Genomic DNA, 17,103 nt, shown 5'->3' with positions numbered 1-17,103 from the left:
TCTTCAACTGCTGCCCTTCAGACTCTGATAAGCTCCTCCCACAGCTAATCCCCTGCCTCAACAGAAACCCTGCCCCCTCTGACCTTTACACAGGGAAAACAGCTAACCAGCCACAAAGAAACACACACACACAAGAAAACCCTTTTTGCTCCTTCTTCAACTGCTGCCCTTCAGACTCTGATAAGCTCCTCCCACAGCTAATCCCCTGCCTCAACAGAAACCCTGCCCCCTCTGACCTTTACACAGGGAAAACAGCTAACCAGCCACAAAGAAACACACACACACAAGAAAACCCTTTTTGCTCCTTCTTCAACTGCTGCCCTTCAGACTCTGATAAGCTCCTCCCACAGCTAATCCCCTGCCTCAACAGAAACCCTGCCCCCTCTGACCTTTACACAGGGAAAACAGCTAACCAGCCACAAAGAAACACACACACACAAGAAAACCCTTTTTGCTCCTTCTTCAACTGCTGCCCTTCAGACTCTGATAAGCTCCTCCCACAGCTAATCCCCTGCCTCAACAGAAACCCTGCCCCCTCTGACCTTTACACAGGGAAAACAGCTAACCAGCCACAAAGAAACACACACACACAAGAAAACCCTTTTTGCTCCTTCTTCAACTGCTGCCCTTCAGACTCTGATAAGCTCCTCCCACAGCTAATCCCCTGCCTCAACAGAAACCCTGCCCCCTCTGACCTTTACACAGGGAAAACAGCTAACCAGCCACAAAGAAACACACACACACAAGAAAACCCTTTTTGCTCCTTCTTCAACTGCTGCCCTTCAGACTCTGATAAGCTCCTCCCACAGCTAATCCCCTGCCTCAACAGAAACCCTGCCCCCTCTGACCTTTACACAGGGAAAACAGCTAACCAGCCACAAAGAAACACACACACACAAGAAAACCCTTTTTGCTCCTTCTTCAACTGCTGCCCTTCAGACTCTGATAAGCTCCTCCCACAGCTAATCCCCTGCCTCAACAGAAACCCTGCCCCCTCTGACCTTTACACAGGGAAAACAGCTAACCAGCCACAAAGAAACACACACACACAAGAAAACCCTTTTTGCTCCTTCTTCAACTGCTGCCCTTCAGACTCTGATAAGCTCCTCCCACAGCTAATCCCCTGCCTCAACAGAAACCCTGCCCCCTCTGACCTTTACACAGGGAAAACAGCTAACCAGCCACAAAGAAACACACACACACAAGAAAACCCTTTTTGCTCCTTCTTCAACTGCTGCCCTTCAGACTCTGATAAGCTCCTCCCACAGCTAATCCCCTGCCTCAACAGAAACCCTGCCCCCTCTGACCTTTACACAGGGAAAACAGCTAACCAGCCACAAAGAAACACACACACACAAGAAAACCCTTTTTGCTCCTTCTTCAACTGCTGCCCTTCAGACTCTGATAAGCTCCTCCCACAGCTAATCCCCTGCCTCAACAGAAACCCTGCCCCCTCTGACCTTTACACAGGGAAAACAGCTAACCAGCCACAAAGAAACACACACACACAAGAAAACCCTTTTTGCTCCTTCTTCAACTGCTGCCCTTCAGACTCTGATAAGCTCCTCCCACAGCTAATCCCCTGCCTCAACAGAAACCCTGCCCCCTCTGACCTTTACACAGGGAAAACAGCTAACCAGCCACAAAGAAACACACACACACAAGAAAACCCTTTTTGCTCCTTCTTCAACTGCTGCCCTTCAGACTCTGATAAGCTCCTCCCACAGCTAATCCCCTGCCTCAACAGAAACCCTGCCCCCTCTGACCTTTACACAGGGAAAACAGCTAACCAGCCACAAAGAAACACACACACACAAGAAAACCCTTTTTGCTCCTTCTTCAACTGCTGCCCTTCAGACTCTGATAAGCTCCTCCCACAGCTAATCCCCTGCCTCAACAGAAACCCTGCCCCCTCTGACCTTTACACAGGGAAAACAGCTAACCAGCCACAAAGAAACACACACACACAAGAAAACCCTTTTTGCTCCTTCTTCAACTGCTGCCCTTCAGACTCTGATAAGCTCCTCCCACAGCTAATCCCCTGCCTCAACAGAAACCCTGCCCCCTCTGACCTTTACACAGGGAAAACAGCTAACCAGCCACAAAGAAACACACACACACAAGAAAACCCTTTTTGCTCCTTCTTCAACTGCTGCCCTTCAGACTCTGATAAGCTCCTCCCACAGCTAATCCCCTGCCTCAACAGAAACCCTGCCCCCTCTGACCTTTACACAGGGAAAACAGCTAACCAGCCACAAAGAAACACACACACACAAGAAAACCCTTTTTGCTCCTTCTTCAACTGCTGCCCTTCAGACTCTGATAAGCTCCTCCCACAGCTAATCCCCTGCCTCAACAGAAACCCTGCCCCCTCTGACCTTTACACAGGGAAAACAGCTAACCAGCCACAAAGAAACACACACACACAAGAAAACCCTTTTTGCTCCTTCTTCAACTGCTGCCCTTCAGACTCTGATAAGCTCCTCCCACAGCTAATCCCCTGCCTCAACAGAAACCCTGCCCCCTCTGACCTTTACACAGGGAAAACAGCTAACCAGCCACAAAGAAACACACACACACAAGAAAACCCTTTTTGCTCCTTCTTCAACTGCTGCCCTTCAGACTCTGATAAGCTCCTCCCACAGCTAATCCCCTGCCTCAACAGAAACCCTGCCCCCTCTGACCTTTACACAGGGAAAACAGCTAACCAGCCACAAAGAAACACACACACACAAGAAAACCCTTTTTGCTCCTTCTTCAACTGCTGCCCTTCAGACTCTGATAAGCTCCTCCCACAGCTAATCCCCTGCCTCAACAGAAACCCTGCCCCCTCTGACCTTTACACAGGGAAAACAGCTAACCAGCCACAAAGAAACACACACACACAAGAAAACCCTTTTTGCTCCTTCTTCAACTGCTGCCCTTCAGACTCTGATAAGCTCCTCCCACAGCTAATCCCCTGCCTCAACAGAAACCCTGCCCCCTCTGACCTTTACACAGGGAAAACAGCTAACCAGCCACAAAGAAACACACACACACAAGAAAACCCTTTTTGCTCCTTCTTCAACTGCTGCCCTTCAGACTCTGATAAGCTCCTCCCACAGCTAATCCCCTGCCTCAACAGAAACCCTGCCCCCTCTGACCTTTACACAGGGAAAACAGCTAACCAGCCACAAAGAAACACACACACACAAGAAAACCCTTTTTGCTCCTTCTTCAACTGCTGCCCTTCAGACTCTGATAAGCTCCTCCCACAGCTAATCCCCTGCCTCAACAGAAACCCTGCCCCCTCTGACCTTTACACAGGGAAAACAGCTAACCAGCCACAAAGAAACACACACACACAAGAAAACCCTTTTTGCTCCTTCTTCAACTGCTGCCCTTCAGACTCTGATAAGCTCCTCCCACAGCTAATCCCCTGCCTCAACAGAAACCCTGCCCCCTCTGACCTTTACACAGGGAAAACAGCTAACCAGCCACAAAGAAACACACACACACAAGAAAACCCTTTTTGCTCCTTCTTCAACTGCTGCCCTTCAGACTCTGATAAGCTCCTCCCACAGCTAATCCCCTGCCTCAACAGAAACCCTGCCCCCTCTGACCTTTACACAGGGAAAACAGCTAACCAGCCACAAAGAAACACACACACACAAGAAAACCCTTTTTGCTCCTTCTTCAACTGCTGCCCTTCAGACTCTGATAAGCTCCTCCCACAGCTAATCCCCTGCCTCAACAGAAACCCTGCCCCCTCTGACCTTTACACAGGGAAAACAGCTAACCAGCCACAAAGAAACACACACACACAAGAAAACCCTTTTTGCTCCTTCTTCAACTGCTGCCCTTCAGACTCTGATAAGCTCCTCCCACAGCTAATCCCCTGCCTCAACAGAAACCCTGCCCCCTCTGACCTTTACACAGGGAAAACAGCTAACCAGCCACAAAGAAACACACACACACAAGAAAACCCTTTTTGCTCCTTCTTCAACTGCTGCCCTTCAGACTCTGATAAGCTCCTCCCACAGCTAATCCCCTGCCTCAACAGAAACCCTGCCCCCTCTGACCTTTACACAGGGAAAACAGCTAACCAGCCACAAAGAAACACACACACACAAGAAAACCCTTTTTGCTCCTTCTTCAACTGCTGCCCTTCAGACTCTGATAAGCTCCTCCCACAGCTAATCCCCTGCCTCAACAGAAACCCTGCCCCCTCTGACCTTTACACAGGGAAAACAGCTAACCAGCCACAAAGAAACACACACACACAAGAAAACCCTTTTTGCTCCTTCTTCAACTGCTGCCCTTCAGACTCTGATAAGCTCCTCCCACAGCTAATCCCCTGCCTCAACAGAAACCCTGCCCCCTCTGACCTTTACACAGGGAAAACAGCTAACCAGCCACAAAGAAACACACACACACAAGAAAACCCTTTTTGCTCCTTCTTCAACTGCTGCCCTTCAGACTCTGATAAGCTCCTCCCACAGCTAATCCCCTGCCTCAACAGAAACCCTGCCCCCTCTGACCTTTACACAGGGAAAACAGCTAACCAGCCACAAAGAAACACACACACACAAGAAAACCCTTTTTGCTCCTTCTTCAACTGCTGCCCTTCAGACTCTGATAAGCTCCTCCCACAGCTAATCCCCTGCCTCAACAGAAACCCTGCCCCCTCTGACCTTTACACAGGGAAAACAGCTAACCAGCCACAAAGAAACACACACACACAAGAAAACCCTTTTTGCTCCTTCTTCAACTGCTGCCCTTCAGACTCTGATAAGCTCCTCCCACAGCTAATCCCCTGCCTCAACAGAAACCCTGCCCCCTCTGACCTTTACACAGGGAAAACAGCTAACCAGCCACAAAGAAACACACACACACAAGAAAACCCTTTTTGCTCCTTCTTCAACTGCTGCCCTTCAGACTCTGATAAGCTCCTCCCACAGCTAATCCCCTGCCTCAACAGAAACCCTGCCCCCTCTGACCTTTACACAGGGAAAACAGCTAACCAGCCACAAAGAAACACACACACACAAGAAAACCCTTTTTGCTCCTTCTTCAACTGCTGCCCTTCAGACTCTGATAAGCTCCTCCCACAGCTAATCCCCTGCCTCAACAGAAACCCTGCCCCCTCTGACCTTTACACAGGGAAAACAGCTAACCAGCCACAAAGAAACACACACACACAAGAAAACCCTTTTTGCTCCTTCTTCAACTGCTGCCCTTCAGACTCTGATAAGCTCCTCCCACAGCTAATCCCCTGCCTCAACAGAAACCCTGCCCCCTCTGACCTTTACACAGGGAAAACAGCTAACCAGCCACAAAGAAACACACACACACAAGAAAACCCTTTTTGCTCCTTCTTCAACTGCTGCCCTTCAGACTCTGATAAGCTCCTCCCACAGCTAATCCCCTGCCTCAACAGAAACCCTGCCCCCTCTGACCTTTACACAGGGAAAACAGCTAACCAGCCACAAAGAAACACACACACACAAGAAAACCCTTTTTGCTCCTTCTTCAACTGCTGCCCTTCAGACTCTGATAAGCTCCTCCCACAGCTAATCCCCTGCCTCAACAGAAACCCTGCCCCCTCTGACCTTTACACAGGGAAAACAGCTAACCAGCCACAAAGAAACACACACACACAAGAAAACCCTTTTTGCTCCTTCTTCAACTGCTGCCCTTCAGACTCTGATAAGCTCCTCCCACAGCTAATCCCCTGCCTCAACAGAAACCCTGCCCCCTCTGACCTTTACACAGGGAAAACAGCTAACCAGCCACAAAGAAACACACACACACAAGAAAACCCTTTTTGCTCCTTCTTCAACTGCTGCCCTTCAGACTCTGATAAGCTCCTCCCACAGCTAATCCCCTGCCTCAACAGAAACCCTGCCCCCTCTGACCTTTACACAGGGAAAACAGCTAACCAGCCACAAAGAAACACACACACACAAGAAAACCCTTTTTGCTCCTTCTTCAACTGCTGCCCTTCAGACTCTGATAAGCTCCTCCCACAGCTAATCCCCTGCCTCAACAGAAACCCTGCCCCCTCTGACCTTTACACAGGGAAAACAGCTAACCAGCCACAAAGAAACACACACACACAAGAAAACCCTTTTTGCTCCTTCTTCAACTGCTGCCCTTCAGACTCTGATAAGCTCCTCCCACAGCTAATCCCCTGCCTCAACAGAAACCCTGCCCCCTCTGACCTTTACACAGGGAAAACAGCTAACCAGCCACAAAGAAACACACACACACAAGAAAACCCTTTTTGCTCCTTCTTCAACTGCTGCCCTTCAGACTCTGATAAGCTCCTCCCACAGCTAATCCCCTGCCTCAACAGAAACCCTGCCCCCTCTGACCTTTACACAGGGAAAACAGCTAACCAGCCACAAAGAAACACACACACACAAGAAAACCCTTTTTGCTCCTTCTTCAACTGCTGCCCTTCAGACTCTGATAAGCTCCTCCCACAGCTAATCCCCTGCCTCAACAGAAACCCTGCCCCCTCTGACCTTTACACAGGGAAAACAGCTAACCAGCCACAAAGAAACACACACACACAAGAAAACCCTTTTTGCTCCTTCTTCAACTGCTGCCCTTCAGACTCTGATAAGCTCCTCCCACAGCTAATCCCCTGCCTCAACAGAAACCCTGCCCCCTCTGACCTTTACACAGGGAAAACAGCTAACCAGCCACAAAGAAACACACACACACAAGAAAACCCTTTTTGCTCCTTCTTCAACTGCTGCCCTTCAGACTCTGATAAGCTCCTCCCACAGCTAATCCCCTGCCTCAACAGAAACCCTGCCCCCTCTGACCTTTACACAGGGAAAACAGCTAACCAGCCACAAAGAAACACACACACACAAGAAAACCCTTTTTGCTCCTTCTTCAACTGCTGCCCTTCAGACTCTGATAAGCTCCTCCCACAGCTAATCCCCTGCCTCAACAGAAACCCTGCCCCCTCTGACCTTTACACAGGGAAAACAGCTAACCAGCCACAAAGAAACACACACACACAAGAAAACCCTTTTTGCTCCTTCTTCAACTGCTGCCCTTCAGACTCTGATAAGCTCCTCCCACAGCTAATCCCCTGCCTCAACAGAAACCCTGCCCCTCTGACCTTTACACAGGGAAAACAGCTAACCAGCCACAAAGAAACACACACACACAAGAAAACCCTTTTTGCTCCTTCTTCAACTGCTGCCCTTCAGACTCTGATAAGCTCCTCCCACAGCTAATCCCCTGCCTCAACAGAAACCCTGCCCCCTCTGACCTTTACACAGGGAAAACAGCTAACCAGCCACAAAGAAACACACACACACAAGAAAACCCTTTTTGCTCCTTCTTCAACTGCTGCCCTTCAGACTCTGATAAGCTCCTCCCACAGCTAATCCCCTGCCTCAACAGAAACCCTGCCCCCTCTGACCTTTACACAGGGAAAACAGCTAACCAGCCACAAAGAAACACACACACACAAGAAAACCCTTTTTGCTCCTTCTTCAACTGCTGCCCTTCAGACTCTGATAAGCTCCTCCCACAGCTAATCCCCTGCCTCAACAGAAACCCTGCCCCCTCTGACCTTTACACAGGGAAAACAGCTAACCAGCCACAAAGAAACACACACACACAAGAAAACCCTTTTGCTCCTTCTTCAACTGCTGCCCTTCAGACTCTGATAAGCTCCTCCCACAGCTAATCCCCTGCCTCAACAGAAACCCTGCCCCCTCTGACCTTTACACAGGGAAAACAGCTAACCAGCCACAAAGAAACACACACACACAAGAAAACCCTTTTTGCTCCTTCTTCAACTGCTGCCCTTCAGACTCTGATAAGCTCCTCCCACAGCTAATCCCCTGCCTCAACAGAAACCCTGCCCCCTCTGACCTTTACACAGGGAAAACAGCTAACCAGCCACAAAGAAACACACACACACAAGAAAACCCTTTTTGCTCCTTCTTCAACTGCTGCCCTTCAGACTCTGATAAGCTCCTCCCACAGCTAATCCCCTGCCTCAACAGAAACCCTGCCCCCTCTGACCTTTACACAGGGAAAACAGCTAACCAGCCACAAAGAAACACACACACACAAGAAAACCCTTTTTGCTCCTTCTTCAACTGCTGCCCTTCAGACTCTGATAAGCTCCTCCCACAGCTAATCCCCTGCCTCAACAGAAACCCTGCCCCCTCTGACCTTTACACAGGGAAAACAGCTAACCAGCCACAAAGAAACACACACACACAAGAAAACCCTTTTTGCTCCTTCTTCAACTGCTGCCCTTCAGACTCTGATAAGCTCCCTCCCACAGCTAATCCCCTGCCTCAACAGAAACCCTGCCCCCTCTGACCTTTACACAGGGAAAACAGCTAACCAGCCACAAAGAAACACACACACACAAGAAAACCCTTTTTGCTCCTTCTTCAACTGCTGCCCTTCAGACTCTGATAAGCTCCTCCCACAGCTAATCCCCTGCCTCAACAGAAACCCTGCCCCCTCTGACCTTTACACAGGGAAAACAGCTAACCAGCCACAAAGAAACACACACACACAAGAAAACCCTTTTTGCTCCTTCTTCAACTGCTGCCCTTCAGACTCTGATAAGCTCCTCCCACAGCTAATCCCCTGCCTCAACAGAAACCCTGCCCCCTCTGACCTTTACACAGGGAAAACAGCTAACCAGCCACAAAGAAACACACACACACAGAAAACCCTTTTTGCTCCTTCTTCAACTGCTGCCCTTCAGACTCTGATAAGCTCCTCCCACAGCTAATCCCCTGCCTCAACAGAAACCCTGCCCCCTCTGACCTTTACACAGGGAAAACAGCTAACCAGCCACAAAGAAACACACACACACAAGAAAACCCTTTTTGCTCCTTCTTCAACTGCTGCCCTTCAGACTCTGATAAGCTCCTCCCACAGCTAATCCCCTGCCTCAACAGAAACCCTGCCCCCTCTGACCTTTACACAGGAAAACAGCTAACCAGCCACAAAGAAACACACACACACAAGAAAACCCTTTTTGCTCCTTCTTCAACTGCTGCCCTTCAGACTCTGATAAGCTCCTCCCACAGCTAATCCCCTGCCTCAACAGAAACCCTGCCCCCTCTGACCTTTACACAGGGAAAACAGCTAACCAGCCACAAAGAAACACACACACACAAGAAAACCCTTTTTGCTCCTTCTTCAACTGCTGCCCTTCAGACTCTGATAAGCTCCTCCCACAGCTAATCCCCTGCCTCAACAGAAACCCTGCCCCCTCTGACCTTTACACAGGGAAAACAGCTAACCAGCCACAAAGAAACACACACACACAAGAAAACCCTTTTTGCTCCTTCTTCAACTGCTGCCCTTCAGACTCTGATAAGCTCCTCCCACAGCTAATCCCCTGCCTCAACAGAAACCCTGCCCCCTCTGACCTTTACACAGCACAAGAAAACCCTTTTTGCTCCTTCTTCAACTGCTGCCCTTCAGACTCTGATAAGCTCCTCCCACAGCTAATCCCCTGCCTCAACAGAAACCCTGCCCCCTCTGACCTTTACACAGGGACTCTGAAGGGCATTTTACTGAAACTCCATATAAGGGCATTTTTGAGATACAAGTGGGAGATTAAGAACAGTAGTTTTGTTTATTAAAAGGAAAGGCTCTCTAGTACTTCCTCTTATTACCTGTTATGGTAGCATACCAGATCAAAGATAGCCCCAGGTAATGCATGTGTCCACTTTTTAAAACTGGAACCCACCCACCTACCTGCAACTTTAAGCCGTCAAGTGGTTAGGTCAATTCAGACCCCAATGTTTTATTATCCATTTTGTTGTTCTGCCAGCTGCCTAGGAACCACATAGCCAGTGATGGCAATGACCAAAGAATCATTTACACAAGAAGTTGAAACTCATCTGTCTCCTACACTCTAGAAACACAGAGCACAGCCAGAAGTAGAAACTATCAGCCTGGGCCATATTTCTGGTCAAGCTACATGCCCTGCTCACCATCCACACAGGAGTTACCTGCTGCTCCCGCTTCTGTTTGCGTAGCTGTATCCCTTCTTCTTCTCTCCTCCGACGCATCTCTTCGGGGTTCAGTGCCTTGTTTTTGTAGCTCTTCATTCTGTAATTGTTCTCTTTTGCTGGGCTCGCCATGGTTTCTAACAGCGGAAGAAAAGAAGAGGTCATTTTTACTCCATTTCTTTGGGCAACCAAAAGAAAACAGGCATTGTCCTCAAACGTAGGCACTGTTTTCAACACTTGCCAAATGGTACCAACAATCTATTTGCAGATGAGGAATATATCATGAAGTGAGTCGGGACATTGCATGGATAAGGCTCCCTATGCTCTATCCCAAAGTATGGCTGGGAAAGACTCCTTACTGAAACCCTGGACCACTGCTGCCAATCAGTGTAGACAATACTGGGCTAGATGGAGCAATGGACTGAATCAGGATAGGCAGCTGCCTATGCCTTAAACACCCACAAAACTCTAGCTTTTTAAAAATTTCTCCTATAGGAAGGTGTACACACACACACACACACACCACACAATATCTAAGAGCAATGAGCCCAGAAGAGAAAATGAGTAGCAGTTCATTTCTTTTTATTTTTCTTTCCTTTTTTTGCCATATAAACCTGCAGATTTTATTTTCCAGCAGATGGTATGCGTGGGTGAATGAAGATTAGGTGATGTTCTCGGCATGTAATCCACCCCACTACTGTCCATTTAATTAAGTGCCAGATAATGTCAAGATGACATACAGCTTCAAGGACTCTTTCTCTTTGATGGTGGAGCAGGGGTTGATGGAACTGAATCAGCTAGGATTCAGATTTCTTTTTAAAAATATATTTTTAATTTTATTTTATAAACTGACTTTCTACTTCTTTTTCTGTTACACATTGTTATCCATCTTATTTAGTACTTCAGTATTTATAACGGAACTTGTTTATTCTAATAGGAGTTCTGACTTTTCAATATGATTTTGCAAGTATCCTTTAAACACCTTCCAGTCCTTGTCTAACTTCTCTTTTGAGATCCTTCCAATTTCTCCCATTGTTTTGGATATATTGTAATACTCCAATAATTTGGTAAGCCACTCTGTTTTTGTCGGCATTATACTAATTTTCCAATTTTTCGCAATCAATAGCCTTGCGGCTACTGTTGCGTATAAATATAATGTCCTATCCTCTTCCTTTAAACTTCCTGGCACTATTCCCAATAGAAAACCTTCTGATGTTTTCCTAAATAAATATCTAAACATTTTTTTCATTTCGTTATATATAGTTTTCCAAAATTGTTTGATATTTAAACAATTCCACCATATATGCATCATAGTGCCTTTTTCTGTGCTGCATCGCCAGCAGACATCTCCACAGTTTTTATTCATTTGGCTATTCTTTCAGGTGTTAAATACCATCTATGCTGTATTTTAAGATAATTTTCTTTCAATATACAACAAGTAGTGAATTTCCTATCTTCTTTCCACAATTTTCCCCATTGTTCAAGCATAATATTTTTCCCAATATCTTGCGCCCATTTAATCATGGATGCTTTAACCAGCTCATCTTTTGTTTCCCACTAATAATAATAATAATAATAATAATAATAATAATAATAATAATTTATTATTTATACCCCGCCCATCTGGCTGGGCCTCCCCAGCCACTCTGGGCGGCTTCCATAGAAAACAGAAATACAGTAAAATATCACACGTTAAAAACTTCCCTGAACAGGGCTGCCTTAAGATGTCTTCTGAATGTCAGGTAGTTGTTTATCGCTTTGACATCTGCTGGAAGGGCGTTCCACTCTAAGTTCAAATTGTATAATTTAGATTTTTTTAAAAAAAATTCTTGTATTAAATATTTATCGAATTTAGAAATTTCTTTTTCAAATCCTATCTTTTTGCCATTCGCTAATCTATACTTAATTTGAATATATTGGAACCAATCACTAATATGAACTTTATTTTCTGTAAAGTCCTTTAATTCCAATTCTCCATTTTCTTCCTCTAATACAGTTTTATAAGTGGCCCAGTTCTCTTTCATATTTATTTTTTTCACTGCAACAATTTCTGCCGGCGATGCCCACCATGGAGTTTTTGGTTCTAGGAGTCTTTTATATTTCTCCCATATTTTATATATAGACTTTCTGATTATATGCCCTAGGAAGCCTTTATGTACTTTAACTTTCTCATCTATTAGATAGGCATGCTATCCAAATATCGTCTCTACTCCCTCTAAATCCAATTCATCCGAATCGTCTAGTTTAATCCATTCTTTTAACCAGGTCAAACCCACTGCATCATGGTATAACTCCAAGTCAGGGAGGCCAAATCCTCCTCTTTCCTTCTTATCTATCATTATTTTATGTTTTATTCTCGGGGGGTTTTCCTGACCACACGAATTTGGCCAAATCTCTTTTCTAATTATTAAAGCATTTTTCTCCTCCTAGTATTGGGATACTTTGAAATAAAAACATCATCCTTGGTAATATGTTCATTTTTATTACTGATATTTTCCCTAATAAGGATACACTTCGTTTTCCCCATACTTGCAAATCATTTTTTATTTCTTTCCATGTTTTCCCATAATTCTCAAATCCATAGTATTTGTTGTTAAATTAATTCCAATATACCTTATTTTCTTTTTAATTTCCAATCCAATTTCTTGTAATTTCACTTTATCTTTTTCTTCCATATTTTTGTTTTCCCATAATTTAATTTGAATCGTGCTAGTCTGCCATATTAGTTTATACATTCCAATATTCTGGGTGTGCATTGTAGGGGATTTTCTGTTGTGATCATGACATCGTCTGCGAAAGCTCTTAACTTATATCTTTTTTTCACCAACTGCTATTCCTCTTATTTGGTTGTCCTGTCTTATGTTTTTTAATAGAACCTCTAATACTATTATAAACAACATTGGGGATAGGGGGCATCCTTGTCTTGTACCTTTGAATACACTAATTTCTTCTCCAAACTCTCCATTAAAAATAATTTTTGCCTTCTGTTGGTTATATATTGCATTTATGCCTTTTTGGAATTTTTCGCCTAGACTCAATTCTTTTAACAGTTTGAGTAGCAGTTTGTTTCAATCTAAAAGGATTATAAGGTATCTGACATAAATGGTTAAAATGATTAGCTGCTCAGCTGCCTAAAAGTCCACCTCTGTCCCAAAGCCAACCTCCCTGCAGAGAACACCCTAGAAGCTCTGCTCTTAGAGTATACCGTAAGTCCAGGAGAACTTCTCCAACACCAAACAGGAATGCTCTCAAAACCCAAGTTGGTCAAACATTCCACCTTTGGCCAGGTACAGAACCTGCAGAGTGCGCCAGATTGTTTCTTCAATCTTATGCTACTGCAGGTAGCAGTTGAAGAAAAATGAGGGAAGGATGAAACTGAAAAGGAATTTTTATATGATACAAGTAGGATCTAGCACCTGTTTACCCAATTCTCAACTTCCAATCCCACTTTCAGCCAGCCTTTGGTCCAGGCTTTGCCCAGGCCTCAACCCCACCAATGAAGTCATAACGAGGTATGCATGATAATGGCACCCCATTTCCATAGCAACATCACGTGTCACAAAAGAAGATTTTCAACTTCACTGCAAAGCTGGGCAGCAAAAGAAGCTTGTCAAATGGGCTATAGTGGGGAACTACCAGTAAAGCAGCTAAGACAGCTCTGCTTCACTCAGGATGACTGCAAAGCTCTTCCTGGAAAATTTCAACTTCTCGTTCCCACCACAAACTTACATAATGTCTAAGGAATGGCTGCAAATCTTTAACAATCTAGCCCAGATCCACTTCCCTCTCAGTCCTCCTACGGTAGTTACTTTTCCCTGCTCTTGAACCTCTTATTCCACTACTCTCTACAGCTTTAAGATCATTTGCTCCTGAATTCTTCCTGTTCTCCCTTGGTGCCGCCTCTGCCTGGGAATTGTCTACGAAGTACCACTCATCTTTCTTTCTTCAAAACTCCCCCAAACCCAGATTTCCCTAAACTGTTTGAGCTCAAGCTAGTCCTCCACTCCCAACCACACCCATCTAAGTGCTATGTACAACTGCATTTTCTCACCCCTCGTCACCCTCCTGCTTCTGTCTCCTATCAAAACTTAAGACTGGTGTTTTTAGAAAGGCCAACACCCACCCTAAGTCCTTGAAGACACAGAGAGCTATAAACCTATCTAATCATTCTCACTGAAGGTCAGTAGCCTTGGCTGCTCAAGCCTTTACCAAAATTGACTCAGGAAGCACAGCAGAGCTGGGTCCAAACTTCAGCTATGGCTTTCCAGTCTCCTGTTAACTATGTCGCTGCTTTGTGCTTCCTACCTCACAAATCATCTTCGCTGAGTAACTGCTGAAACCCAGATGTCTAAAACTGGGTCTTGCATTGCTGAGTCAGACTCAATAGCAGACAGAAGGGGGCAGGAGCTAATGTGTATATGGATTAGACAAATGCAGCAGTGTTTTTATCCCAACTCACATCCCAATAAAGGGAAGCCCAAGCAGCAGGACTTGTGGGAAAAGAAATGTTGGTGTGCTGGGGGTCAGCAGGACAGAGAAATTCACCTGTACAGAACTATATGAAATGTTAGAAACAGCCCACATCACTTAAAAAAATATTATTATGCCAAATGTGAAAGAATCAAGGCTGCATCAGAGGTTTACCTGGGTTTTTTTGGGGGGAGGGATTTCTTCCCCAACCACCCTAATGCTGAGAACATTCACCTTTTTGGCACCTGTCTGCAGATATCAGGTGTATTTTGATGGAATCACTGTTTTTTAAATGGGTCTCTTTCTTTAGATCAGTCATACAGGTGATGCTAATCAATTGACCATTATGTAGCCTGGCCCAGCCAGCATCAAGGCAGTATGCAAAACAACTGGACTATGTGCAGAGGTCACGGAGAGCAAACAAAGCAGCAGTAGGTTCACTCTCAGGATCCATTCCTTGCAAAAAGTGCATGGAATAGATTCTGCTCCTTCATGACACAGTAACATCCTGTGCCTACAGCTCAGAGGTTGCAAAGTACACACTTAGAGCTCAAGAACTTAGTCAAGGGCTGGAGTATACATTATAGTTTGATGGCAAAACACACTGTCTACCTTCCCCACATGTCTCCTACACTGGCATTCCCTCCCAACTTGGAATCAGATGTGCACACCAGTCTAGAAACTGGGCCCAAATTCATCCAGCAATCTCCTTGCTTGCAGTCTTTGCTTCCATCTTGACTAGTGATATCCTAAGCCCTGCTAGGCTCTGTGGAAATTCCAAGTTCCAAACAGCTGCTCCCCGTAAATATGGAATCTGACAGTACTACTGTTGAGGGGGACAGTGGAGAATTGCTAAGGCACTGCGAAGGAAGGGAGAATAAACATACAGATCTCCAGTTCTCTTAATTATATACCCAGCGGGTGTCTTTAAGGGACCTCTCTGACAAAATCCTGTACTATCCAATACAGAGCTCCCATCACCCATTAAGAGACTGGCTCACAAGTTAAATTTGGCAAGCTGACGGCAGAGTGCGACAGAGTGCTTGTCATCTTTGGCTCCTGGTGCCAAGGGAAGTATGAGGAGCCAGTGAGCAGTTTGGCAGCAGACACCACCTGCAGACATCATCGGCTTAAAATGCAGGCTCCTCCATGCAAATTAAGTCCAGGATTCAGCAGGAGTATTTTGTGATGGTCTCACTCTGTGCCAAGCATGCGGCAGTCACTAGGGAATGACTAACTAGATTTCCCCCTTGCTCATTTCTCTGGATTGAGAGAAACTCTCAGCTCTGTTCAAGCCTGCCTTCTCCAGACATACTCAATATGCAAAGACCATCACACCTTCAGAAGACACATGCCCAGTTTAGATCCCGTTTCATGTGTCTGAATCCCACAAATCCCTGTTTTATTTATTTTTAGATGCTTTCATGCTGTTGTTTAATTGGTTTTAGGCTGAATTTTGTTTTAACAGCATTGTTTCTTTTTACCACTTAGATCGTTTTCAAATACTAAGCTGTTGATAAATGCTTTTCTAAAATAAATAAGGGCACAGAAACCCCTCTCAGAATATCCTCCATACATTCAGATAATGTGTGATGGGAAGATCTGAATCATGTCATTCAATTATTTGTTTTATTACATCTGTTTGCCATGCATATATCTGTATTCTCTGGATGGTTTTTACCCATCAATAAAAAATGCAGAATGCAAAATTTAAATGGTAAAATAAAAATACCACTTAAATAAACCAGTTATCTGCCCTGAATTTCACTGGGTGGGTGAGAGAGAAGGTGCAAGTGCTTGCCCAAGTTTAGAAGGTGTGGCCCAGCAGTCCAATGTGGTTTTGGAACTGTCAAGCTTTCTGTCTGCTCCCCCAAGTCAGAAACAGAGCCAACCTCCTGCTTTACAGAGATTCCCTTTCCAAAAGGGCTCATAGTGAATTTCACGGCCAAACACAAAACCACTACCAGATGTGTACCTACAGCCAGTAAGAGAAAAGGGAGGACAGGAAGGGAAAGCAGAGCCCTGCTTTGTCCATACAGTAGAAACAAAGAGGCTCCACTCTCTACATACAGCCACAGACACATTTAAATTGTCATCCCCTAAAAGTTACCACCTCTCCAAAGGGCTCATGTATAGTAATTAGAACTCTGGTAATATTGACTCCTGTCTGGACCAACCGGGCTCCTGTACAGCTAGGAACCTGTTTTCAATGTAGTGGGACACAAGAGGCTGAACTCAACATTCAAACAATACCTGAGCCACTTGCTATTTGCAACCAGTTTAGCAGACCCAACATACAATCTGCTTTAGGAACATGTGTGTAGGCAAAGCCAGTACCGTCGATTCCAGCGTATAAGACATCTTTTTAACCCCGGAAAAGGGGTTTAAAAGTCGGGGGTCGTCTTATACGCCGGGTATGGCTTCCTCCCGGCAGCGAGCCCACTGCTGCTTCCGAAGCTGCCGCAGCAGCAGCAGTGGGCGGCACGCTCCGCTCTGCATCAGTAGGAAGCCGCCCAGCAATGCTAAGCCGGCTGGCTTCCTCCCGGCGCGGAGCCTGCCGCCCACGGCGGCGGCAGCAGCTTCTGAAGCAGCAGTGGGCTGTGGGCTCCGCACTGGGAGGAAGCCGCCCAGC

At 45.9% G+C, this 17,103-nt stretch overlaps 1 protein-coding gene across 3 annotated transcripts in view; it reads right to left on the bottom strand.

Annotated features, from left to right (window-relative positions):
• Positions 1–17,103, bottom strand: part of KPNA6 (karyopherin subunit alpha 6) — a 45,997-nt gene that overhangs the window by 20,498 nt on the left and 8,396 nt on the right. The window contains exons 1-2 of one of the 3 annotated variants that reach the window (XM_082232438.1): positions 13,418–13,488; positions 10,002–10,138 (exon numbers count right to left, since the gene is read on the bottom strand). In XM_082232438.1, the coding sequence (XP_082088564.1) occupies positions 10,002–10,133 (132 nt within the window). In that variant the 5' untranslated portion in view covers positions 10,134–10,138; positions 13,418–13,488. Of the gene's footprint in view, positions 1–10,001; positions 10,139–13,417; positions 13,489–17,103 lie in introns of those variants that run through there. The other 2 variants (XM_082232439.1, XM_082232437.1) reach the window with 2 other exon arrangements.

The sequence above is a fragment of the Podarcis vaucheri genome, assembly GCF_965113315.1.
Source record: "Podarcis vaucheri genome assembly, chromosome: 7".
Classification (NCBI taxonomy): domain Eukaryota; kingdom Metazoa; phylum Chordata; class Lepidosauria; order Squamata; family Lacertidae; genus Podarcis; species Podarcis vaucheri.
The sequence above is the reverse complement of the archived record's forward strand: the minus strand, read 5'-3'. Positions and strand labels throughout refer to the sequence as shown.